The sequence below is a fragment of the Amphiura filiformis genome, chromosome 10, assembly GCF_039555335.1.
Source record: "Amphiura filiformis chromosome 10, Afil_fr2py, whole genome shotgun sequence".
Taxonomy (NCBI): Eukaryota; Metazoa; Echinodermata; class Ophiuroidea; order Amphilepidida; family Amphiuridae; genus Amphiura; species Amphiura filiformis.
In genome coordinates this window covers 46,559,015-46,586,402 of record NC_092637.1, presented here as the reverse complement: position 1 = coordinate 46,586,402, position 27,388 = coordinate 46,559,015, and the positions used below count along the sequence as shown (strand labels likewise).

General features: G+C 36.2%; 1 protein-coding gene across 1 annotated transcript in view; it reads left to right on the top strand.

The window, feature by feature from the left end:
• Positions 1–27,374, top strand: part of LOC140161941 (uncharacterized) — a 96,425-nt gene extending 69,051 nt beyond the window's left edge. Inside the window, exon 9 of the mRNA XM_072185235.1 lies at positions 27,265–27,374. Coding sequence (XP_072041336.1) covers positions 27,265–27,374 — 110 coding nt within the window. The remainder of the gene's footprint in view (positions 1–27,264) is intronic.
• Positions 27,375–27,388: the final 14 nt, after the last annotated feature.

The window sequence follows — 27,388 nt, the reverse complement described above, 5'->3', positions numbered from 1 at the left end:
CCACTACAGAGGGAGGGAGTATGAATAAAGTAATTTTAATCAAATTTTAGTTTTGTTACGTATTGGGCGGGATGAATTATTTTTTGCCACTTTTTGTTCTAGGTAGAAGAGGTTGAGCCCAATACGTATCAAATTGATACGTACTGGGATTTTGTTACGTACTGGGCTCTTACAGCCGGCAACGGCCAATAGGCGCTAGCCAGCAAATCTCCAACTCGGTGAGCCCTGTCATATTTTTTCCTTGGTACATATTTTTGTCCCGCTGATTTTGTCATCAAATAGCAAGATAACGGAACGGTAATTTTCCCAAATAACCGGTTATACAGGAAGATAGATTATTAAAGTATGAATGTATGCAGTTCATTCTTGTATTGGACTGTTATTATGAGTTTGAGAGCCAATTTAAAAAAAAAAGAAGCCGTGACGTCACACCATTGTTTAAAATATTATTATTTGCCCCTGGGGGATCCGCTCAGATATATAGGAGCTACGTATACCTGTAATAAACACGTGGGAAAAGGGACGGATTTTCGCCATCAGGTGGCGTTTTGGGAATCAGGGGTTTCACCCCTGTAAATCGCCTCATTATAATTTGTATAATGGTACGTGTGACTTTTTTATATATCGTTTGACTTGAATATATCATTTTTAAAATTCCCGTATTTGTTCAAATATTTTCGTGGTCCAGTGGTAGAATTCTCGCCTGCCACGCGGGAGGCCCGGGTTCGATTCCTGGTGGGGTTATTTCGGTAAGTTTTTTTCACATCCATTTTAACTCCTAAATTATTTGTTTTTATGTGAAAATGTATACATTACATTGGGAAATATATTTTGTGCACTTTTGTTCTGTAACGGGGCCAATAACAGCTAAAAACACACATCGGCCCGGCTCGGGAAATAAATTACGTCCAACATATTATAGAGGGCGCTGTAATAATGAAACGCTGAAAACAAAAATAAAGAAATACATAAGGGGCGAAATAAATACAAAACAGGACCTTATCTTATCAAGCATGATACGAGGAACATGAAAAAAAATATATACAAAAATGCCCCTCTACAAAATTAGTTAATTAATTAATTAATTAGCTAATTAAAACTACAAGAACGAAAACTCCGTTTTTTTAATTTTCAAAAATCAAAAAATAAATGAAAAAATGTTTAAAAGGGAATTTCGTGATCCACAGCATCATCCCCCTACTTTTCTCAAAAAAGTTGATATTTTATATCACTGGAAAACTCTGGCTACGTCACGTTTATGTACAAAAAATTTCTTGCAGATTAATGCATTTAGCAAAGAGCTTTTTCCATGGATATCTACTGAAAATGTCATAAAAAGAGGATGCTAGGATCACGAAATACTCCTTTAATGTACATGATGATATACAAAATTAAAAAAAAATATTTCAGGGTCGACTTAAAACAAAAAGAATGAGATGTATTGTCAAGAATGATGGGCGTAGTGGTATGGCGACGGGAATACGGCAACGGTCTGCATGTTTCTGGATGCCGGACCATAATGCAATTCACGCAATCATTGGCTTGCTGATTGTGCTAATTATTCACATTTACGCTGAAAATATTCCCGTTTTCTCACACAGATGCATAAAGGGGACGATATTTGATATTGTATGTAAGTTTGAAGACAATCCATATCCTAAACCAATAGGGTCACCCCCTTTAACTGATCGGCCACCGTTGTCTGCCAAACCTAATACCCTTGAACATAGGCGTCATGGCTACAGAGCGCATAGCTCTGTAGCCAATAACACGCATTACCAATATGATCTGTTAATATATAATCATGCTAAACCTATAAATGCTGAATAAATGATCCATTTCAAAGAGGTTAACCAAAATAGGAAGCTAGATTTTTAAAATCATCATTGTTCTGAAAAAGGGAACTTAATGGAACTTTCCACAGAAAATGAAAGAATGAGAATAAAGGTATTGTTTTTAGCCACTGTCGTGCATCTATCGTCTCATATAACACGGGCGACATCATTATTTTTGGTGTAAAACAACGCGGCTTCGTCTCGTTGTTTTACTTAAAATTGGTGGTTTCAAACTTGGTGGTTTCAAACTTGGCCTCGTTGTTTTACTTAAAATAATGATGTCGCCCGTGTTATATGAGACGATAGATGCACTCCAGTGGCTAAAACCAATACCTTTATTCTCTAATTAAAACACCAAAGTGCGAATATTTCCAAACACCTAAATTAGCTAAAAGGTTACAAAACTATATTTTCTAGAATTTCAGAGAATACTTTAAATATTGGCCGGTTATTTTTCACACAGTGACGTTAACTAGGCAATTGCCTATACTTCTAACATACACTACTTGTAGAGGTCACGCGTGAATTGCGAGAGCTCTGTGTATTGTGTATAGGAAAACGGACAGTAACTGCAATATGTTTTACTGTGATAATTTCGCGCGAAACGCAAAAACGATATTCAATTGTATACTATTTTAGCCCAAAACTAAGGTTGTTTGATGAGATCATTTTTAGATTTTCAAACAAAACATCATGTATAACCAATTTTTAGGCTTAAACAGCTAAAAGTGATATCGTGCTAATGTATACAGATACTTTTGAGTCGTTCTCAACTTTAATTTCCCCTCTTTTACAAAATTATTCACTTTTATTGTATTTTTTAAAGCTTTTTTAGATAACAAATGTATCTACAGGGTGTCCCAGAATGATTTATACCGAGAAAGATGGAATTTTGTAGGTATGAACGGCATTTCTATTGATCATATTGTTTTGCATTTTAAGTTCTGCATATATTTAGCTTTCTCAGATTTTTTAGATTTCAAAAATTGGACGTTTCTAGTAGAAGTTAGAGAGGATTGCGTAAAAATGGTGAATTCCAAGTTTTGACAAAGCAACCTATTTTGAAAATCTGTAAAATTACTAACCGTTCAGGACAAAGTAATGTTATGCAGTATATTGCTGTGTCCTGTTCTTACTTCTACTAAATAGTCGATATCTATCGTTTATTTGTGATGTTACGAAGCAATCATTGTATGAAATAAAGGATTCGCTACGCTTGAGTGACCTTAAACTATTCTTTCTTTGGCGGCAGTTTTGAAGGCAATTATTGAGGTGTGTGAGTTTCATCATTTGAAATGCCGGCAGAGATGGATTTGTCATAAAAGTATAGAGAAGGTTCGTCCTTATTGTCACAGCATGCATTTATGTCCACAGTATATGGGCAAGCCCACAGCTACGTAACGAAGAAGATTAAAATTTACTGCGGAGGATCCTTGAGGAAGTTAGATCCTCTGTAATAATGACATTTTTGGGTAAAGATTGTGGTAGAAATCACATAAAAAGTATGTTTTTCAACCTATATATCTGATGTCATATTGAAATGTTTTACTTAATCCCATATCAAGAATTATTTAGCATTGTAAGCTCTACATCTGTGCCAAATTTGGTGTATTTCCTATCAAAGAATGTAGGATTTCTCCAATATATTGCACAGTGCGGCTGGACGATGGTGATAAAGGATCCATGTGTTATGATGCCTTTGCACTGTAAATTACACACATGCAGTTTTCGTCCATTTTCAGTAATAGCAATGTCAAGCCAAAACGAATCAAGCTATTTCCATGAAAGTCACAGAATAAGTAGGAGACATGTGTGGCATTGTATTGCACTTATTAAAATTAAAAACACTGTTGACTATATATTTTTGATATTTTGTTCAAACACGGTATAAATCATTCTGGGACACCCTGTATTCATGGCAAAATTGGTGGCGCTATTTAGTAACTGGAAATTACCATTTCAAGCTTTTAATACAAATATTTCCTTTTATTGTTTGATAAAATATGTTTATAAAATTCCCTTGTTGCTTGTTTAACCTATTCCAGCTGTTTTAATGGCGGTATTAACCACCTAACCCTTGCAAATAAAGAAATATGATTTAGGATAAATAGCGCCATCTATAGTTTGCATTAGTTAATAATGAAGCCAATTCTATATACATCAAACAGCCGTGAGGTAACAGTGTTATTTACCATGCAGGCCAATATTCAAGTTTACACCCTTTGCCAAGATACTGTTTAAATTGTGTGTTTACCGGGTCAGCTTTTAACTGAGGTTAGGGGGTTAAAATGTTGGGTGCTTGTTTTAGGTTGTTGACATTTTTTGTGTCGGGGTGGTTTTAGAGGATGATATTTTCTTTTGGGCGGTTCAATTCAGTTAAAGGGGTACAACCAGCCACTCCCCACAAATGCCGCAATGGTACAAATGACCATACGTTATAAAGAGCCGCAAATATGCGTGTCATTTTGGGGCCTATAGTATATTAAAGGGGGTAACTCTATCGGTTTAGGATATGGGTCGTCTTCAAACTTGCAAACAATGTCAAATATCGTCCGCTTTATGCATCTGTGTGGTGACATTTTCAGCGTAAATTTGAATCATTAGGACAATTGGCAAGCCAATACGTTGGTACGCGTGAATTGCATAAATATGGTCCGGCACCCAGAAACAACTGTCGGGTGTTTCACCATACCATTACGCACATCATTTTTTGTGATAAAATATCTAATTCTTTTTATTTTAACTCGACCCTGAAATATTTCCTTTTAATTTTGTGTATCATTAGGTACATTTCACACTGAAAGTAAATTAAATTAAACTTACACACTACTTGTTTATTTTCGCTTACCGGGAGCGCTTTCGAGGAACTTCCTCGTCGTCAGCCGATGTTGATGGTTCTGATGTATTTCTTGGAAACGGCTAGAGACATTTCACACTGTTTTATGATTTTTTAAATGAAAAAAAAAATCTCTATTTTACATTTAATTAATTGATTAATTAATTAATCTATTTATTAACTATGTAGTGGGGGCATGCTCTCTCATATTTTTTCTGTGTTCCTCGTATCATGCTTGACATGATAAGGTGTTGCATTTATTTCGCCCCTTATGTATTTCTTTATTTTTGTTTTAAACGTATTTTATCATTGCGCCCTCTCTTATTTTTGACCTATTTCTTATTAGTATGGTCGTTGGACATTTTGACCCGGAAAAAAATGGTAAAAAGCAGAATATATCATAGAACATCATATCCAAAATCTTAAGAAATTCTCCTAGGGGGAATTCGTTTTATCCAAGATGGCCGCCAAAATGGCTGCCACAACATATAATTAGCTGTATCTTAGCTTCTAAAGCAGATATGATGATGATTTTAGTGTCTTTGAATATGTTTAAGAGGTCAGGGAATTCAAATTTGTACACATCTAACACACTGATGTCTTCAATCACACTGAAATCTAAGATGGCCGCCAAAATGGCTGCCACAACATATAATTAGCTGTATCTTAGCTTCTAAAGCAGATATGATGATGATTTTAGTGTCTTTGAATAGGTTTAAGAGGTCACAGAATTCAAATTTGTACAAATCTAACACACTGATGTCTTCAATTACACTGAAATCCAAGATGGCCACCAAAATGGCCACCACCACATATGATTAGATATATCTCCGCTTCTGAAGCAGATATGATGATGATTTTAGTGTCCTTGAATATATTTCATTTCAGAGGTCAAAGAATTTCAATCTGAACGTATCTAAAACACTGAAGTCTTCATTCACACTGGAATCCAAGATGTCCGCCAAAATGGCCGCCACCACCACGTGTTATGTTTAGATATATTTTGGCTTATGAAGCAGATATGATAATGATTTTAGTGTCTTTGAATATGTTTTAGGTGACGCAGAAGTCAATTTTGTATTTATTTAAAGTACTAAGTTCTTCACTCACACTGTAATCCAAGATGATCCTCAATATGGCTAAAATCAAACATGCTTAACTGTATATCTCAGCTTCTGAAACCAATATAATGATGATTTTAATCTTTGAATAGGCTTTTAAGAGAATGTAGGTTTTAGGGTTGCAGATTTCAATGTTGCAATTACTTAAAACACGGAAGTAAGTGCTCAGTAACAATAGAATCCAAAACAGCTGCCACCACATGATTTTCTATATCTCAGTTTCTGAAGCAAAAGTAGCTATCTTCGACTTCATCTGCAAGTATAATCGCCTCAGCGTTTTGGCAATTTTCTCCTCTGCAATCTCCACAAGCTGTGACACATTTAAATCCCTTTTTGCGACAGGAACATCCGTTATTTCCACAAGGACTCATGTAGTTTACACTTGTATCATACAAACTTAAGCAAGCCTTGTGGTGCTGTATCTACATCCGTAAGGACCGGTGCTAGTACGGTGTCAGAGAGTTTCCAACCCCATTGATTTGGATCCAAGTTATTGTTTGTGAGCTTTCTCCAAAGTATGGCCTGCAAAAGAACACTCAGACTGAGAAAATGCGCTGCTCTTTTTAACTAGGTGGAAGCTTTTGTGGATCAAGCGATGCTTTATTTGATGATACCATCGCCATGAATTAAGCAGACCGTTTAAAGAATCTTCTTCTCTGCCACCACATAAGACAACAAATACTCTGATGCCATTTGTACCAATCTGTTCTAATGTCGCCTCAGGATTGCTCATCTAGGATGATATCAGCTGCAATTCTTCTTATCTTCTGCAACAAACTTGTCTTTCCATGTCCAAATGTTGCAGAAGTGGAGTCACAACCACTCCATGCATGGATAAACAGGACCTGAGATGGAATGTCAATACTTCACCAACGTTGTTAATAAGGTCTTGAACTTTCCAACCCACCGATATCAGCTATATTCTGGTCCGCAGTGGCACTTCTCTTCCTTGTCTTGAACATTGAAGGAGTCTTGAAGGGTACATTCCACTATCAATGTGTCAGCATCTCCGGTACTATTGTGCACCATCCATCGACTCAGCAGCGAGATAAACGGGCATTTGTTCTTATCATATTTAGCTCACAGAATCTATGAAGGTTCTCACCATGACCAGCAGACCTTCCTCTCGAATGAGAAGAACAACAGTCAGTTTATCTCGCTGCTGAGTCGATACTTGGAAACCAAGTATGGTCAGATCGTGCAAAATAGTACTGGAGAAGCTGAAACTGAAACTGATAGTGGAATGTACCCTTCAATTTGCAAGATAAGTACCTGTAGTAGCAGATGACACATTATACTTGTCCCTTTGATGTACCACTGAGAAAAGAGTATGGCTGATATCTACTTCCATTCAGAGAAGAAAGGGTTGGTGGTTTGGAAAGTTCAAGACCTTGTTAACAAAGCTGGTGAAGTAGGGGTTGCAGATTTCAATGTTGCAATTACTTACATGATTTTCTATATCTCAGTTTCTGAAACAAAAGTAGCTATCTTCGACTTCATCTGCAAGTATAATCGCCTCAGCGTTTTGGCAATTTTCTCCTCTGCAATCTCCACAAGCTGTGACACATTTAAATCCCTTTTTCCGACAGGAACATCCGTTATTTCCACAAGGACTCATGGAGGATAGTTTACACTTGTATCATACAAACTTAAGCAAGCCTTGTGGTGTTGTATCTACATCCGTAAGGACCGGTGCTAGTACGGTACGGTGTCAGAGAGTTTCAACCCCATTGATTTGGATCCAAGTTATTGTTTATGAGCTTTCTCCAAAGTATGACCTGCAAAAGAACACTCAGACTGTGAAAATACGCTGCTCTTTTTAACTAGGTGGAAGCTTTGTGGATCAAGCGATGCTTTATTTGATGATACCATCGCCATGAATTAAGCGAACCGCAGACCGTTTAAAGAATGGCGATGGTATCATCAAATAAAGCATCATTTGATCCAAAGCTATCGACAAAAGCTTTCACCTACTGAAAGGGCAGCGTATTTTCACAGTCTGCGGGTTGTTTTACAGGTCATACTTTGGAGAAAGTTAACAAACAATGACTTGAATCCAATTTAAAGCAATGGGGCTGGAAACACTCTGACATCGTACTAGCACCGGTCCTTACGAATTTAGATGCAGCACCACATAGCTTGTTAAGCTTGTACGATACAATTGTAAACTCCAGGAGTTCTTGTGTAAATAACGGATGATCCTGAACTTCAATGTGTCACAGCTTGACAATGTGAAGATTACACAGGAGAACATTGCCAAAACGCTGAGGCGATTATACCTGTAGATGAGAACGAAGACAGCTACTTTTGCTTCAGAAGCTGAGATATATATTCACATGTGGTGGCAGCTATTTGGGATTCTATTGCGACTTGCACTTAAGTGTTATAAGCCCGGGTTTTAAGTAATTGCAACAATTCTCTGACCCTTAAAACCTACATTCTCTTAAAAACCTATTCGAAGATTAAAATCGCCATTACATTGGCTTCAGAAGCTGAGATATGTAGCTAATCATGTTTGATTTTAGCAATATTGAGGGCCATGTTGGATTGCAGTGTCAGTAAAGACATATACTTATGAAGATAAATACAAAATTGACTTCTGCGTCACCTAAAACCTATTCAAAGACACTAAAATCATTATCATATCTGCTTCATAAGCCAAAATATACCTAAACATAACACGTGGTGGTGGCGACCATTTTGGCGGCCATCTTGGATTCCAGTGTGAATGAAGACTTCAGTGTTTTAGATACGTACAAATTTGAATTCTTTGACCTCTGAAATATATTCAAGGACACTAAAATCATCATCATATCTGCTTCAGAAGCGGTGATATATATCTAATCATATGTGGTGGTGGGATTTTGGCGGCCATCTTGAATTTCAGTGTGATTGAAGACATCAGTGTGTTAGACTTGTACAAATTTGAATTCTCTGACCTCTTAAACATATTCAAAGACACTAAAATCATCATCATATCTGCTTTAGAAGCTAAGATACAGGTAATTATATGTTGTGGCGGCCATTTTGGCGGCCATCTTGGATTTCAGTGTGATTGAAGACATCAGTGTGTTAGATGTGTACAAATTTGAATTCTCTGACCTCTTAAACCTATTCAAAGACACTAAAATCATCATCATATCTGCTTTAGAAGCTAAGATACAGCTAATTATATGTTGTGGCCGCCAATTGGAAATTCCCCAAGGAGGATTTCTTGGGATTTTGGATACGATGTTTTATGATATATTCTCCTTGTCTGGTGCAAAAATCAGCTTTTTACCAATTTTTTCCGGGTAGCCACTGTTTTTCCTCGTCAACGACCACACTATATGCGGAGTCAAATTGATTGAAATCTAACGGTATGGGAGTAAAACGGAGTGCCATACTAAAGAATAGTTAGTTAAAACAATGTCAAGTACGACTGAGCTATAACTAATACGGTTGGACTGGACTAAACTATATATTAGTACATCAGGATACACTAGCGACTTAACTATCAAATATAATAGTTCAACCTTGACCAACTAATATAATAAATTAGTTCAACTGAGACCTACTAGGGGCTCAACTAATATATTGGAGTGTTCAACTAATGGGCTCTACTATCAAAAACGATGTCAACTACGACTTATCTTTTTAATAGTGCACTTCTGTACTAATGATGTTTGACTAGTTCAGCTGACTGGAACTAGTCCAATTCTAGCCCGTTAGAAGTGGTCGAAGATATGGAAAGGTACGTTTTATTGACCTTTTTTCCCAATCTTGTGTTTTTCAATAACTTACAAACCGTTTTAGCATGGCAAGACGCTAGATGTGCTATCGTCTGCAGCTGCATGTGTGAAATGTCGTCAATGAAGCTAGTAGAGACTAGCTCTACTAGCTTTATTTGTCATAAGAGTCATGTCATGTGATCAAAAGAGCGGTAAATTCAACTTCAGTACAATCCTTGGTGCGGACCACAACCATGATTCGTTCTACCAATTCGTAAAGCCAGAAAAGTTAGTTGGACCGACTTTTGCGGTGAAACTAATTTTCACTTATTAGTAAAGTACCATAATTCGGCATAGTTCGGCATGTCCTTACTAACAATTTCCCTCACTGCATGCTGTACTAGCCAAGCATACTAGATGGACGTTTGGTCTGACATTAAAAACTAGTTTACCCGGTGAAACTAGTGGTCCTACTAAACAAAAGCTTAGGGGTCAGTCCACGTCGAAACAGATTGAGTGTACACCCACCCTCTTGGATTTTGCTCTCCTTTGGCTCAGGGGTACCTTTCATGGATCCCTAGGTGAGGTCACAAGAAAAAATTCAAATTCCATTTCGTTTGCGAATGGCGGGCAATCAAAGTTTGGCGACCTCGACCAAAATTGTGAATTTAAGGGGTCCAAATGACAAAGTGCTCTCTTTGAGGGGCACTTTCTTCTTAATTGAATCAGTTGTGATCCTCTTTTTGAATGTGGTCACTCACTGGCTGTGTCTGAAATACCTAATGCCAAAAAGATAGATTTCGAATTTCGTTGGGATTTCAGAGGGGTCAAAATCAGCACTTCGTACTGTTCAATCAAATTATCTTGATTTTGAAGGACCCATAATAATGTCACAGTGCACTTATAGGTCCTAATTATGTTCAGAATGAATTAACCATATGCCAATGTCTATGAGCAATTAAAAAAAAAGAGAAATTTCTAGACCCCTACAGAATTTTAGGCCACCCCTAAAGTGGTTCAGCCACAAATGGCACTTAAAGTCAGCAAATTTTGACCCCTAATAACTTTAGGTGTACACCAGATATGAATTTCTAGTCTTTTGCATCTGAAAGAATGTAGTTTAATGTTACTAGGAACATAAGATTTGTTTTGTATTTTTGTGTTTTAGTATTAAGTTGACGCTTTCAAAAATAGTCATTTTTGCCTAACATACCATGCATAGTACAGGATACGGTACAAAATGCCAATTTTAGTATGATATTTTTTTATATTTTTGATCACTTTATAGCCATTTGTATTATTTATCCTGATATTTCAAGTTGCTCTTGAGTCAAGTAATAAGAAAAAACTACTTTCTAATCCTCTGTATGGGTTTTTAAGGGGGTCAAAAATGCACTTCCTGGCAACGATGCACATGCAAAGTACAGGTTATGGGGGTCAAATTTTCAGAATGCTCCCAATTATGTCAAGTAATATATCAAATTACTCGTATGGTCATGAGGATTCCAAAATGTATAGTTTGTTATGTGTCAGACCTTTCAGGAGGGCGCTATGACGAAAAATGTTCATAGGTCAACGACCTTTTGAAAGTATCAAAACACAAAAATACAAAACAAATCTTATGTTCCTAGTAACATAAGACTACATTCTTTCAGATGCAAAAGACTAGAAATTCATATCTGGTGTACACCTAAAGTTATTAGGGTCAAAATTTGCCGATTTTAAGCGCCATTTGTGGCTGAACCACTTTAGGGGGCCTAAAATTCTGTAGGGGTCTAGAAATTTCTCTTTTTGAATTGCTCATAGACATTGGCACATGGTTAATCCATTCTGAACATAATTAGGACCTATAAGTGCACTGTGGCATTATCATGGGTCCTTCAAAATCAAAGATAATTTGATTGAACAGTATGAAGTGTTGATTTTGACCCCCTCTGAAATCCCAACGAAATTCCGAAATCAATTTTTTTTGGCATTAGGCATTTCAGACACAGCCAGTGAGTGACCACATTCAAAAAGAGGGTCACAACTGATTTAATTAAGAAGAAAATGCCTCTCAAAGAGAGCGCTTTGTCATTTGTACACCTTAAATTCCAAATTTTGGTCAAGGTCGCCAAACTTAGATGGCCCGCCATTCGGAAACGAAATTGAATTTGAATTTTTTTTCTTGTGACCTCACCTAGGGGTCCATGAAAGGTACCCCTGAGCCAAAGGAGAGCATAATCCAAGAGGGTGGGTGTACACTCAGTCTGTTTTGACATGGACTGACCCTTAGTTCAGCTTATATAATACGAGTTTTTGTTTTCAGTGTAAGGCGTTTCTTTTTGTGTTGTGTTTACGGTATGCAATCAAAGTATGCAAATGTAATGTTAATGATATTCACTGTTTTTAAAGAAACTTTGTCGGTCATGAGTTTTCTGCCATTATAGAACAAAGAAGTGGTGCCAAAGCGCAGGCCTTGTGGTTACAACATTGGGACTTCTTTTACAGTTTGCAACGTGTGTTTTGGTAGACAGGATGGGCCTAGCATTATGCAAATCAACAGCCTGTAGACGAATCCAATTTCACGCATTCCTACACCTCAATGGCAGCCAAAGCTCCCCCCCCCGGCTCAATCTCACCTAAAGTGTGACATGATGCGGCCTTAGAGGATATTTTAAACTGCATTCTATCACCCGTGTTACACGTAGACAAAAGAATGATGACAGTTTACAACACAAAAGAATCTAACATCGATTTTTAAGCGGCTTTAATCCACCCAATTGGGCAGTCACAACACCAGTTTGGTGTTGCGGGGACCATAATGGCCGACCAAATCCTGACCATGACTTGGCTCGTTGGATTCGTCTATACTCCACGAGAAACTAATGAATAATATCTTGCTCAAAAGATGCTGGCTGACTCTTATTAAAGATGTTACTTGTTATGCTGGTTTCATACTACCCTGCCGCTTGCCGCTGAGCGGCGTGGCGCACGCGCATTGCAGACAAACGGACACAATAAAGGCTTGTCATTGGTTGAAACGCCCTGCCGCTTGCCGCAGCGGCAAGCGGCAGGAAAGTATGCTGGAGGCTTTAGTACATGAGACATCTTACGCTCCGTAGCATTTGCACTGATATTTCGCGGCTTGCTCTTTGTTATGATAATAACTTTCCATATTTTACGTTTCTAAACAGGTGAATAGGCATGAAAAGATTCGCACGACTATAATATAATTACCTATATAATATCACATCAGTTTACTCATAAAATGTTATGACGCATTTAAGCCATGTGCACTTAATGGATTATACCTCATTTTTTTCGCATATTAACGCATACTTTATGGTTGACGAACTGTTACCTAGTATATCACCATGTGTTGATAATATCTAAAATGTACTTTTTTTGTAAAAACGTTGCACTATTTTTTTTTTAAATCCAAATTCTTAGGGCACACCCATCTTCAGACACCCCCCCACACACACACACCCGTCAGGCAAGCTCGACGCCCGGCTCCCGTATCTTATTGTTACGGGCCTGGTAAAGCTCACCCCCCCCCGTATGTTACATGTGTAAAATTCGCTAATTTACTTGTACGTGTCACATATAAAAAGTTTTACGTGCTCATATTTGTCTGGGTCAAAAATCGTAAACTTTACATGTGTAAACATGGTAAAAATAACATTTTAATTTTCCCAATTTTGGAAATGCTAATTGCACGTTTCTAGTGGTTTTGACCCTAACGCTGCGCCACACTTTAAACATCACCTATATACTACAACATCACAGCAAGTTCAAATTCGCTTTGAATCAAGTGGTGATCAAAATACTCTGTAAAAAGTTGTAGATCACTAAAGAAGTTCCAATCAGGTTTCAGAAGTAAATATTTCACAGATACGTGTCTAATCTACCTCCAAGATTATATCAGAAACCAAATCAGTGCTGGTCTGTCTACTGGATTGGTGCTTCTTGACATCCAGAAAGCATTATAGTGTTAATCGCTCTATTGTATTTCAAATGCTAACTGTTCTGGGAAAGAACTCCTATAAATGGTTTGATTCCTATCTGAATTGTAGATCTCAGACATAAGTTCATGTCGCTTTAGACATGTGGCTATCGTACACCTACACGTAAATTAATAGGTAAACTTGTTGTACTTAGCTTCGAAGAACTTGTCTATTTCATTCTTGAATCAGTTGACTGAGGGTGCCTCTACAGCTGACTTAGGAAGTGAATTCCACTGGTCCACCACTCTATGTGTGAAGCTGTATTTCCTTATGTTCAGGCGGGCATGCTGCTTTTGAATCCTTCACCATGGCCTTGAAGATCTTTCATCACAAACAGCTTGTTCTTGTCCATATCATTGATTCCATTCATAATCTTGAAGACCTGAACCATGTCAACCCTTTAGATTGAACATTAACAATGAGCTTATTAACTTTGTCTTTCTGATTGAGCAGTGCGTCACAGTCTATTACAAAGCGACGCTTACGCCACCTGCGTTCCAGACGTCTTTTGACGCGTCGTTCCTGGTGGATGTTGTCGATATACCATGGAAGCCTAGCCTTTCCCGTGCGTTATATCGTTACGGCAGGGTAGAGTTCATCAAGAGCATGCAGATAACTTAATTGATTCATACATATCGCATAGTGTATCGGGATGATTACAGTCTGAAGGTATTGCGCGCAGACGATCATCAAGTCAATCACCGAGCCGTTGCATATCAAGTTTTCGATAAGGTATTTTCACAGATTTCGGGTTTTAACTCAACTAAGAAGTAACTGCCGGTTGTGCACGCTCGCAGACGCAGTCTTTCTTCTCAGTCGCAACGTACACATTTTTTGCTCTAGCTCAGACATGCTTTGGCCCATTTTGTTCTTACTTGATCACAACCATCATTGACCAGGACAAGTGTCACATGACACTTAAGGGGTCAAAGGTCACAGAGGGACCAAATAGGCCAAAAATGTGATTTCAGCTAAAAATGCTTCTTCTTCTACATACCATCGGTCACATCACAAACAGACTGATAAGTCCTTTTCAGAGGGCTGAGCTTTCGGAACTCTAGCGAGTGCCATCTTCAGAGCCAAAGAGATAGGCTAACGATATAAATGTAACTCTTTTTATAACTTTTGTCAACAGCATTATGCCCCATAGAAATATTATCCAATGCAAAGTTTTAACATAGCTGCCTTTTGTAACCTAACTCCGAACTGTTTGGTTCCAAAAGGCGCTAGGTATCAGCCAATCTAATTAGAATAGTTATAAAAGTTTAATGCGGGTTATATTTTTAAAAAATAATTGCAAATCACTTTAACCCTTTAACCTCCCCCGTGCGAAGAAGAAAATAATAAAATGAATACATGAATCCAAATTCCACCCAAGTCCATGGGAAGTGATTTTGAGACAAAAACCTGTGTATCATTTTAATTCCTTCAGTTAGATTTACCTGGTCAATATGGTAAGTTGTACGTGCAAATGGGTGGGTTAAACTGTATTAGGTGTGACGATTAGCATTTCAGGGACTTCGTGGGGTTAATTTTAAATTCTGGACTTGGGTGGTTTTTTGAATCATATACAAAGACAATAATGTTGGAATGAGATTACCACTAGTAAGATAATACAAAATAAAGCACACAGTTATGTATAATGTTGATAAGCATTCTGCCATGTAATATAAACCACACACTTTCCTTGATTAAACCCATTTTTTATTCCAAAAGTCACTCTCCAGCAATGAAGATGTTACAAGTGGACTTTTATACATACTGGATTTCAATCAATGTGTTACAAGACTCAAATCATGGACATGGGTTGATTCTTTCATACATGCTATTTTTCACATGCTCAATAGACACAGAGGATGAATTTGAGTTGTTCTTTCATACATATGACAGGCCTATGTATAGCAACACTTTCCCATGCTTAACTCAATTTGGCCAAAGTATGAACTTGGGTGGCTTTTGTATTCATATATTCAAATATAAATGAAACTTATTTTGGCAGCGTTTTTAAAATATTGCATTGGAGGATTTTTAGGGACAAAATCATGTTGAAAATAGTTGGAAAATAATTTAGAGTAACAATATATCCATTCCAATTGTTAATGTCATTTAAACTTAAGAATATTAAAATATACCAGAAAAATGTGACACAAGGCATCTATTGGATTTAGGGCCATTTTTTTTAAACCAAACTTCTCATATTTTTTTTAATCTGAGTCACGTGTTTGATCCACTGTTGGAGACTGCTAGCAAGACTAACATCGCTACCGGAAGTTACATAACTTCCCGCCAGTCATCAGCTGTTGGATCATCACAACAACATCAAGCTTCGAGAAAGTCAGTGGTTCACTGACGAAACTGTCAGCAAGAAATGTAAGTTTCTTCAACTGGTTTTGACAAATTAAAAACTTTTAAATTTGTTAATCATCAAACCTAATGAACCTGTTCCAAAAAAAATCCTCATATATTTAGCAGTATTTAAAAATGATAATGATCATTTTAAACAACTGTTGCATGTTATTCTCAATTAGTACGCCGATTTAATGTATTTTGAAGTCACGAGATCTTGTAACTCTATTTGTAATGATCTCATTATTTTTTATTTTTAGCAGCATTACTGAACTATAATGGCGTCATTTACATTATTATTTGATGTATGGCATCATTCAAAAATCCATTTCTTACAACTGTTGTCGATTCACACGCTGATATACTTTGCTTTTGAAATCATTCGATATAATATTGAAAAACATTGACATTACAAATAATAATAATAATAATAATAATAATAATAATAATAATAATAATTTAATACTACTACTAATAATAATAATAATAATAATAATAATAATAATAATAATAATAATAATAATAATAATAATAATAATAATAATAATAATTATTATTATAATAATAATAATAATAATAATAATAATAATAATAATAATAATAATAATAATAATAATAATAATAATAATAATAATAATAATAATGATAATAATAATAATAATTATAAAGTGTGGAGGAGATGATCGAAAGGCCTTTCAGGCCAGAATTGAACATGACACAAGAACAAAAATGGGGCTGCAAGAATAAAATAAACAAATGAGACTATACTTGTTATTTTCCTTCTTCAAGGTTATCATTAAGGGAATTCCATAACAGTGGACCGGCAGTCCTGATTAAATTATCAACGAATACTTTCTTATTTTATGGTACCGTTGATTATACTTATTGCTGGTTCTTGTGTGATAGCTATGAATATCGGATCGTTTTACAAAGAAATTATCAAATGATCATGGTAGTTGTTTAACAGTATATTTTTACAAAATACAAACCCAGCTCTTATCTGTATGTATCAAACATATTAACATTAATGTATTTATGAAACAGTGGTTCAGAATGGCTTCATAGTGACTATTTGATAGGGGGCAAGAGTTCTGACGGGGGAATTCCCCCACATACCCCCCCCCCCCGTGGGGTTCCCATTAATCTTACTAACATTTACAAAAAATGAGAGTTCGCATTGCCAATTTTTGAAGCCCTTTCAAGATAATGTTTTACATGAGTTCGCCCATCATGCTGCCCATGTGAGTTAATACAGACCTAAGTATATAATAAAGTATATAAATAATAGCATGTGCAAAATATTACACCAAAATATTTGGTTTCGTTACCCTTTACAACTCTATAATATCTAAAATAATATCTTTGTTTTCTTCTTATGCGTCACCACCTGAGGTTTCTATCAACGTCATTCTAGGGTGCCCCGATGACGGCGCCATGTTTTTTAGGGGGTAAAGGAGGGCAAATGAGGGCAAAGTGAATTTCAGGTGGGGGCAAAGAAGTGCAACAGGTGGTATTTTTCGTAATTTTGAGTATTGACAAAATATTTGGCAAAATTTTTTTCAAAAATAGTTTACAATATCATTTTTTGAAAACATTTAACAAATTTTAATGTTATCAAAACGTTTTAACCTAAACCAAAAGCCAAAATATAACTTTTTTAAACGTTTTTAAAACGTTTTTGTGTTTGCTGGGATAACACTAACGGACTTAGTGGGTAACTGTTTCTGTATAACCATGATAACGAGTCATTTACAGGTAGAAGAATTAAAACCAGTGGGATTTACCTCGAAAATACCTCAACCATTGACCAAACCATTGACCTGTTTTGTCTTAATCAGTCGTTGAGATTGATGCAGATGGACAAATTCCACTGCGTACCGATTTTCAACATGCTGATCAACCTGTATGTCTTTTCAGGTCACAGCCATACACTAATATGTGCCAGGCTGAACTTACAACTACATCTACAAAAAACTACTTACAATTACATCTTTTGACCGATCTGTACTTTTGAGTATTATTATCTGGTTTAATAATTCCGTACAATTATATTTCTTTCATTCTTATTTTGGCCACATGATGTCATCATTGTAGTACACATTAGTATCGTAGTGTAAGATCAATTTCCATCTTGAACTTGGGTGAAAGAAATTTGAGAATTGGGCGCATTGGTTTCCACTGAAAACCAACCCATCGGTATATTTATTTTATTTCATTTATTTATTTATTTATTTATAACATTCGGTCGAAGCCAGGCTAAGCCCAATAGCGTTTAGAGGCTACTAAATTCAAGGGATGCCATCCGGATATGAAATCTCGTTTTTTGCTTAATAATTTCTTTATTACGTTGCCCGAAAAAAATGGAGTGATGAAGACACAAACAGTGTTGTGGAATCAAAAAGTTTTAGCCTACTTTTCTGGTTTGAAGTTCACAGGTTAAAAATGGGTTGATATTGTTTCTCAGATTGATGCAGCAGGGGGTGGTCATATAATTTGTATGTAGTTTGGAGGGGGTCATATGGTTTTCTTTATAAGAGAATGGGTCATATACTTTTTGACAATGACTTTCTGTCTGCTTCCGGCTCCCAACTCCAGTAGAAATTATGAACGGTCCCTTCGACATCATAGAGATAACACGGTCATGACGGTGGCGAGGAAATTGAATTTGTTTTGCTGTGAAATATCGATTTGATGAAGAATATAGGTGCAGGAAGTCTTCATAGTGTTACTTTTAAAAATATCACAAAACTGAACATGTGAGTACTTTTATGAATGCAGAGTGAACTTTTGAAACTGCGACATGAGTTCAGTGAGGCTGCCTCCACGAGTGCCCCGCTTTAGAACTATACAAGGAACCGATGACCCTCTTTTGCAACATGGCTGCCAAAAGCATCCATATTGTAATTAGGAGGTCATCCGTTCCTTGTACAGTTTTAGTTACGTAGTTGTATTTCTCATGCAAGAAAACATATAATTAGACACCACAATCACCGATATCGGGCGTTGATAACTATGATCAGAATTCAAAAAGGTCGTTGACCTATGAAAATTTTTCGTCATAGCGCCCTCTTGAAAGGTAACATAACAAACTATACATTTTTGGAGTCCTCATAACCACACAAGTAATTTGATATATTACTTGACATAATTGGAGCATTCTGAAAATTTGACCCCCATGTAACCTTGATTGACCCCTCCCCGGAATGCCCGGGAGTTTCAGGAGGTGAGCCCAAGCTAAATTGATTCAGAATCAATCAAAGATCCCAAAATAACTTTCAAATCTTTGTTCTATGAGTTGGTCACGAACTCTACAGGATGGACTTCTACTACATTTGGCATATTTTTTACACAGACCAAATTAGATTCAAAACCGCTTTGCACTAAGAAAAAAGGCAGCTTTTTGGCTGACAGACGCATAACGTAACAAAATTTAAATGATTAGGAATACTTGAAATATTTTATAATTGAATGTTATTTCTCCCTCTATTCAAGTCAAAACTCGCCCCATGCTATCCCGTCCCCATAATTTTGTCCCCCTACATACAATAATTTTTGCAAAGATGTCCCCGTCTGTTCAAGTCAAAACTATCCCCATGCTGTCTCGTCCACATCAAATTTATCTCCTACATATAATTATCAGAAATAACAAGTCGTCCCTGCCTTTATTAAAATCAAAACACGCCTCATGCTGTCTCGTCCATAATCAAATTTGTCCCCTTAGAATTTCAAATTTAAATAGTCAAAAAGTACAAATACTTCAAACATTGTATGTTTGAAGTCATTACTACCTCTGTTTAAGTCAAAAATCGCCCCATCTTGTCTCGTCCAAATCAAATTTGTCCCCTACATAAAAATATTTGAGGTTACGCTTTTGAAAAAGTTCTTTTATTCGGATTTTTTTCGTATGGATGGACTTGTTAATATTTATCGAAGAAAGAAAGAAAGAAGAAAAAATTAAAAGTGTCTAATTTTGTTACGTTATGCGTTTTAAAGGTTACACTGTCGGAAAAGATCTTTTATCCGGGTTTTTTTTTCGCATAAATGGACTTGACTTGACCTCCGGTTAATATTTATTGAAGAAAGCAAAAATCGAGAGGGTCTAATTTTTTGTTACGTTATGCGTTTTGGAGGTTACACTGTCAGAAACGTTCTCTTATCCGGCTATGCCCATCTTGTCTCGTCCGCATCAATTTTGTCCCCTACATAAAATTATCAAAAATGAAAAATGCTTGAAACATCGTATGTTTAAAGACGTCTCTCTATAATATATATCCAAGCTAAATCTCGCCCATGTTATGTCGTCCGCATCGAATTTGCCCCCACCCCCGCCTCACAGCTCCAGAAATGTCTTATCCGGAGTGTTTTGCATGAATCGAGCTGACTTCACCTCCGGTTAATATATATTAAAGAAAGAAAAAGTATCGGGTGGGTCTATTTTTTGTTACGTTATGCATTTTGGTTACACTGTCGGAAAAGAAAAGGTCTTTTATCCGAATGTTGTCGCATAAATGGACTTGACTGGACCTGCGGCAAAGATTCATCGAAAAAAGAACAATTCTAAGGGGTCTAATATTTTTGTTACGTGATGCGTTTTGGAGGTTACACTGTCGGAGAAGTTCCTTTATCCGGATGTTTTCGTATAAATGGACTTGACATTACCTTCGGTTGATATTTATCGAAGAAAGGAAAAAATTCAAAAGTGTCTAATTTTTGATACGTTATGCGTTGTATAGGTTACATTGTCGAAAAAAGTTCTTTTATCCGGATTTTTTTCGTATGAATGGACTTGACATTACCTCCGGTTAATATTTATCGAAGAAAGGAAAGAATCAAAAGGTCTAATTTTGTTACGTTAAGCGTTTTATAGGTTACACTGTCTGAAATATCTTTTATCTGTTTTTTCCCCGCATAAATGGACCTGACTTGACCTTCGGTTAATATTTATCGAAGAGAGGCAAAAATTCGAGATGTCTAATTTTCTGTTACGTTATGCATTTTGGAAGTTACACTGTCGGAAAAGTTCTTTTTTTCGCATAAATGGACTTTACTTTACCTCCGGTTAATATTTTTTGAAGAATGAAAAAATCAAAAAGGGTTTAATTTTTGTTACGTTGTGCGTTTTATAGGTTATACTGTTGGAAAAGTTCTTTTATTCGGATTTTTCGCATAAATGGACTCGCATAAATGGACTTGACTGCGAATATAACAATATTCAATGTGCAGTGCCCCAATGTGGAGTGCCCCATTATTATTTCTTTTGTATGTATTGAATTTGTATTGTTTGCAGATGAACTAACCATAAAAAATCACGTATATCAAATAATGTAAAAGAAGATATCATATTGGACAATACTACCCTAGAACGGGTTGACAAGACCAAATTCCTAGGAGTGACAATGGACGAAAATTTGACATGGAAAACTCACATTGATAATATATCAAAGAATATTGGAGTAATAAACCAAATTAAGGATTATGTACCAGAGAAAGTTTTATATTCACTATATTGCACATTAATTCTTCCTTATATAAATTATGCTATTTTAGCATGAGGAAATACATGTAAGAAATACTTAGACAAGATTTTTATACTTCAAAAAAGGCACTTAGAATCATTTCAAATAGTCATTATTTATGTCACTCTGGTCCTATTTTAAAAAGTATGGATTGCTCAATGTTTATGACACATATCATATAGAATTAAGAATATGTATGTATAAACATTTTTCACATCAGTTACCTGTAGCATTCGACAACTATTTCATGCAGCAGATAAATCGACATAAGTACCACACAAGAAATGCCGATGACTATAATATAATTATGTCATACAAAAACAGAATTTGCACACAAAACAATAAGAGCTGCCGGTCCTAGGAAATGGAATATTACTGATAAATATATAAAGATGGCAAAATCAGTAAACCGGTTTAAGTTACAAATAAAGAAAAGTCTAATAAAAATTACATCTAATATTTAGGCATTATTTAATGACCTCACCCATCTCCATCACAACTATCGATTTCTTGCGTGAACTATGGAATGTCTATTTATTGAAATGTTATAAATATTTATATTGGTTCTTTCTTTGCATGTTCTTCTCCTCTTTCTTTTTTCTTTTATTTGTTAAGTTTGTGTAATTGTATGTTGTAACGTAGGGTAATGTAAGGGGGTGTTCGCTTCAGACCTTAGGGCCTTTCGAGCATATCCTCATTCAAATTTTGTGTCTTTTATATATGTGACGTGTCATGTCAAAAGGAGACACTTTTGGGCAGGATCGTAAATAGAGAAATAGCCAAAAATCTGTCCGGGGGTGATTATTTCACAATTTGGGTTTGTTGCGAATTTGTGATGTTATTAATGTTCAAAGTATTGTCTGATAGTTTCAGACCGGAATATAACTGGGATCTTGTATTTTTTGAGACATTTTCAAGGTAATTCCTACTCTCAACATTGTCAATAATATTTTCAAAGGCCGATATCTCAATTTCCAATTTTATAATACCATAACTTACGAACTCAATATCTTCGCTTAGGAATGTCCGATTTCATTGGGGAAAACGGCGTTGTGGAGCAAAAATATTTCTATATTTAAGATATGTAAGAACCTCAAAATTGATAACCTGCCCAAAAGTGTCTCCTTTTGACATGACACGTCACATATATTTTGTATGTTGATTTGAATGAAATAAAATGATGATGTATGTATGTATGTATGTATGACTTGACATACGGTTAATGTCGGAGAAAGACAACAGTTTGAGGGGGTTATTTTTTGTTACGCTTTGCGCTTTAGGTCGGAAAAGTTGTTTTGTCCGGATTTTTTTCGCATGAATGGACTTGACTTTACCTTCAGTTATTGTATAGAAAAAATTCTAGAGGTTTTGGACCACTTCGGCACAAAAAAAAATGTTTCGTCATGCGTCAGCCATGCTGAAATTTGTCGTAACGTACCAAACTTGTTGAACGGCACTTAGCAAACTCTGTAGATACTTTTTAATATAATATCACATTAGCTTACTCAGGAAATGTAATGCCAGATGCCGCATTCAATTAAGCCATGTGCACTTAATGAATTATATCTTATTCTTTTCACATAATTATTTATAGTTGACGCACTTTTACCTATAATAAAATCAAGTATATCACAATGTGTTGATAATGTCTGTAACGTACTGTTTTTTAAAAATGTTGCACTAAATGGCTTAAGGGATCGGATAGCAACGTTTGCAAAGTATTTGGATTTTTTTTTTCGAAATGCCGAATATAAAAAACACATTTTATGTCAATGTATTAAAAATGCATTATGTTAGCCGAAAACCTGAACGGGCTACACCGCTCAGTCCAACACGCCGCTAGTCCGACGCGCTTCTAGTCCGACACGCCACTAGTCCGACTACACAAATTTCACATACTTAGGGGTGCGTCACTCCGAAAATTAAAACCACTGCGCTAGTCCAAAAAAAAGCATGCGCTAGTCCGAAAATGAAAACCTGCACTGCAACAGTCCGACACGCCGCTAGTCCGAATCTGTAAACACTTTTTAGTCCGACACGCCGCTAGTCCGAATCCGAAATACACTGCGCTAGTTCAAATCTGGAAAACACTTCTGCAGTCCGATACTACACAAGTCCCAATTTAAGTTGGAAAATACTGCGTTATTCCGAATCTGGAAAACGCTGCGTTATCTTCTAACACAATGTTTTTCAAATTCGGACAAGCGCACTGGTTTTCAGTTTGGATTAGCGCAGTGTTTTTAAATTCGGACTAGCGTAGTGTCAGACTAGGGGGTGTTTCCCAGATTCGGACTAGCGCAGTGGTTTTCAGTTTCGGACAAGCGCAGTGGTTTTCATTTTCGGACTAGCTGCGTGTAGGACTGGCATTGTGTATTTTCGATTCAGACTAGCTGCGTGTCGGACTGGTGAAGTGCATTTCAGATTCGGACTAGCGGCATGTCGGACTAGCGGAGTTTTGGACCAGTGGCGTGTCGGTGTACCCCTACGTGTCACAGCAACCCCACCCCAATAGCTAGAAAAATAGGATAATGATATAGTTGAGCGTGGTACCAATTAAAGCCACCGCCAGAGTGTGCGCAACGCTCTCCGTATATCAACATCACAAACGGCAGAAAATATCTGCTTCCAAAGGCCTGTCAGCTCCCTGAAAATCAGCCAGACATAAATGGGTAAGGTACCACTTGACGAAGAAAATTTTAGGGTCATCATCAATATCAAAATCAACATCATCATCATCATCATCATCATCATCATCATCATCATCATCATCATCACCATCATCATCATCAACATCATCATCATCATTAGCAGCAGCAGCAGCAGCATCAGCATCAGCATCATCATCATCATCACCATCATCAACATCTTCTTTTTCTTATTCTTATTCTTATTATTATTCTTCTTCGTCGTCGTCGTCGTCGTCGTCTACTTCTTCTTCTTCTTCTACTACTTTTCTTCTTCTTCTTCTTCATCTTCTCCTTCTTCCTCTTCTTCTTTGTCGTCTTTGTCTTCTGCTTCTCCTTTTCTTCTTCTTTTCTTCTTCTTCTTCTTCTTTTGGGTAGAATAAGTGTTAGCGTAAAACTTTCATTGATCAAGCTCATTATATCAAACTTGGGTTTTATTTAAAAGTGCTTTAAACTATATATTTAGCAGCATTTAAAAACATGATTTTATGGTAAATTTTAAACAACTGTTGCATTTTATTCTCAATTAGCACGCAGATTTAATTAGTTTTGAAGTCATGAGATCTTGTAAAAAAACTATCATTTGCTTGAAATGATCTCATTATTTTTTTTATTTATAGCAACTTTAATGAGTTTTAATGACGTCATTCACATTATCTTTTGATGCAAAGCATCGTTAAAAATACATTTCTAACAACTGTTGTCGTTTCGCACGCACGTTGATTTAATCTACTTTTGATGTATTTCTTGAATTTTTTTCCCTATATCGTTATTTCCATAAAAAATACATTGATTTTTAAAATCATATCATTAATAATACAAATACAATACATTTGATTAGGCTGCATACAACTTATTGTGCTAATATATATATCAAATTATATTGATGTATTGAGTTGTGTGTTGAGGTGTGTAAGGTTATGCCGTGTGTTTGCTCAACTTGTCATAAACATGTAAAAAAGTAATCAAAGGAAATTAAAAATAAGCATAACTATGAGTGAGCTTTACAGGGGTCAAAATGATTTTTTGGTTGTTTTTTCTCTGTTAACAGTTTTTTTCTATTCAACTTGACCTATCACAACAAGAAATGACAACAGTTTTGGATATAGACCGAACAAAAAGTGTACAGCGCCCTAAAGCGTCACCATACTTTATCTAGTGAATGAGTAAATTATGGTGCAAAATCCTTCAGATTATTTATATTTTGGTATTTTGATATGCTTTTGGTGTCTAAATATATGAAGTTGAAATATCAATTCTTGAAAGTTCCATGACAATTGGATGTTGCGTTTTCGTGAAAATTGACATTAAATGTCAAAATTGAGACTGAGGGCGCTTTTCAAAAGTTTGCGCAAGTTTTACTTGCAACGGCTGTGGGTTATGCTTACAAATCTTTTAGAAATATATCGTTTCTTTGAAAATAGAACTGTTTTAGATACTAATTTAAAAAATAAATATGAAAATCTTTTTTGATCCAACTGTATTTCTAACTGATGTAAATGGTACGAGTGATTCTTGTCATTTCACCGAGATTGATATTAACAATTTACAGAAAAAAAACCTGTTAACAGAGCAAAACCTTATCTAATTCCCTTTTAAAATAATCCATATTCTCGTATGTACAAGGTGTCCCATAAAAAGGTTACATGTAGAAAATGAACCGCATTTGGTGATGGCTCAAAATAACAATGTCATTTTGTCAGATATTAGTTATATATCCTTCTTCTAATTGTCTGCAAGGTTTCAACTCTGTATCTTAAATACAACTTAAATTATGAGCGCAAGATGACAGGGTTGTCAAGAGTGACTAACCATCAAGATATGGCACAACGAAAGTTGGATACAAGCACATTTTGTTTTCATATTTTTTCTTTATTACTTTTTATTTACTCATATTTTTTCACAAACTTATTGCACAAAAGAAACAAATTGAAAAAATAAATATTGCACACTGAAAATAAAATCAGTTTTAGAACTTCTAGACTCTTGGTGGTAACACATAAAAGAAAATTGTCATTAGAGAAGAACACGTTTTTGCTGAATGTGTTTCTGCACGCTGCATCTCCTGTAATCAACAGAGTGAAATTAATAACAATCTTTTGCATATTTAGGAGTTGAAATTGCTGCTGTGTTATATGCTGTAAGAATATTGTACATTTTTGACTGAACTCTTGAATTAAAACTGAACGAGTTTTACTCTTTGTTCATCAAAATAAACCAAAAACACTGCATGCATCAGCCATGATATGGCTGGACCTACTCAAATGCCCCGCCAAAGGCACGGTGGCTGTGGCGGCGGTAATGAACCTCGTGTTGTATTATGTCACGTAAACAGCTTGCTCAGGAATGCGTGGAATGCGGGCTAAATACACAAGTTGTGAACTTGACATTCACAGGGGTACTAGTAGAGGGTACATAGATTATGTCATGAAAAGGACATTTATATTTGTTAACATTAACTTAGATTATGTTCCAAAATCTACATGTAACCTTTTTTTGGGACACCCGGTATGATCATGTATTTCGATTTCATAATTTTCTTTCTTAGGTCTGTATACGTTAAGATCACTTACGTACATGACATTTTAGTGGAGTGTGCGGGTGTGAGTGTGATGTGAGAAATCAAGTACGTAAGATTCTGTGTTACCTACTTCTACTTCTTTGTTACCTACTGTATAACTCTACATGGAGACATCAGTAGGAACAACCTGGGGAAAGTAGGTATGCAGTAACATCGTAACCAGTTTTTAATACTTTGGTTAGTTTGTTTGAACATTACCAGGTAGTAAATAATCTCAACTTTGTAACAATTATTATTGTTCGCTGTAAACAGGTGTGTAGGTAAAGCTGATTGGCACAGCGGTTGTCCCCCACCTTGCACCACTTAGGTCCCGGGTTCAAGTCCCGCGGCCGTGCACAAGGATTGAATTGGATCTCCGGTTTTCTCCTACTTTCAAAAAAATCGGTCATTAGTTGTTTGGTTATCAAAACTTCTTTCACCCGACAGAATTTTAGGAGCTGCACAGCTAATTGGTGCATGTTACAATCTAAGTGCAGATAGGTTTGCGCCAGGTTCAGACGCAACCTAGTTGATGCGATATAATTGTGATGATGCCCAAAAAACCCCCCGTTTTACTCTCTCCAGAGCTCATAAATGTTTATTTGTTCATAAGCCGTTTGAACCAAATTGACGTATACAATATACAATGAACTTTGATTCCATCTAGAAAAGAGAATGAGCTTACGAGTTGGGTCAGAAATGGTAACCGACCTGGACTTCGCAGATGTCATCGCTCTCCTGTCAGAAGAAATTAAACAAGCTCAGGAACTGCTGTAAAGGGTCGAAACATC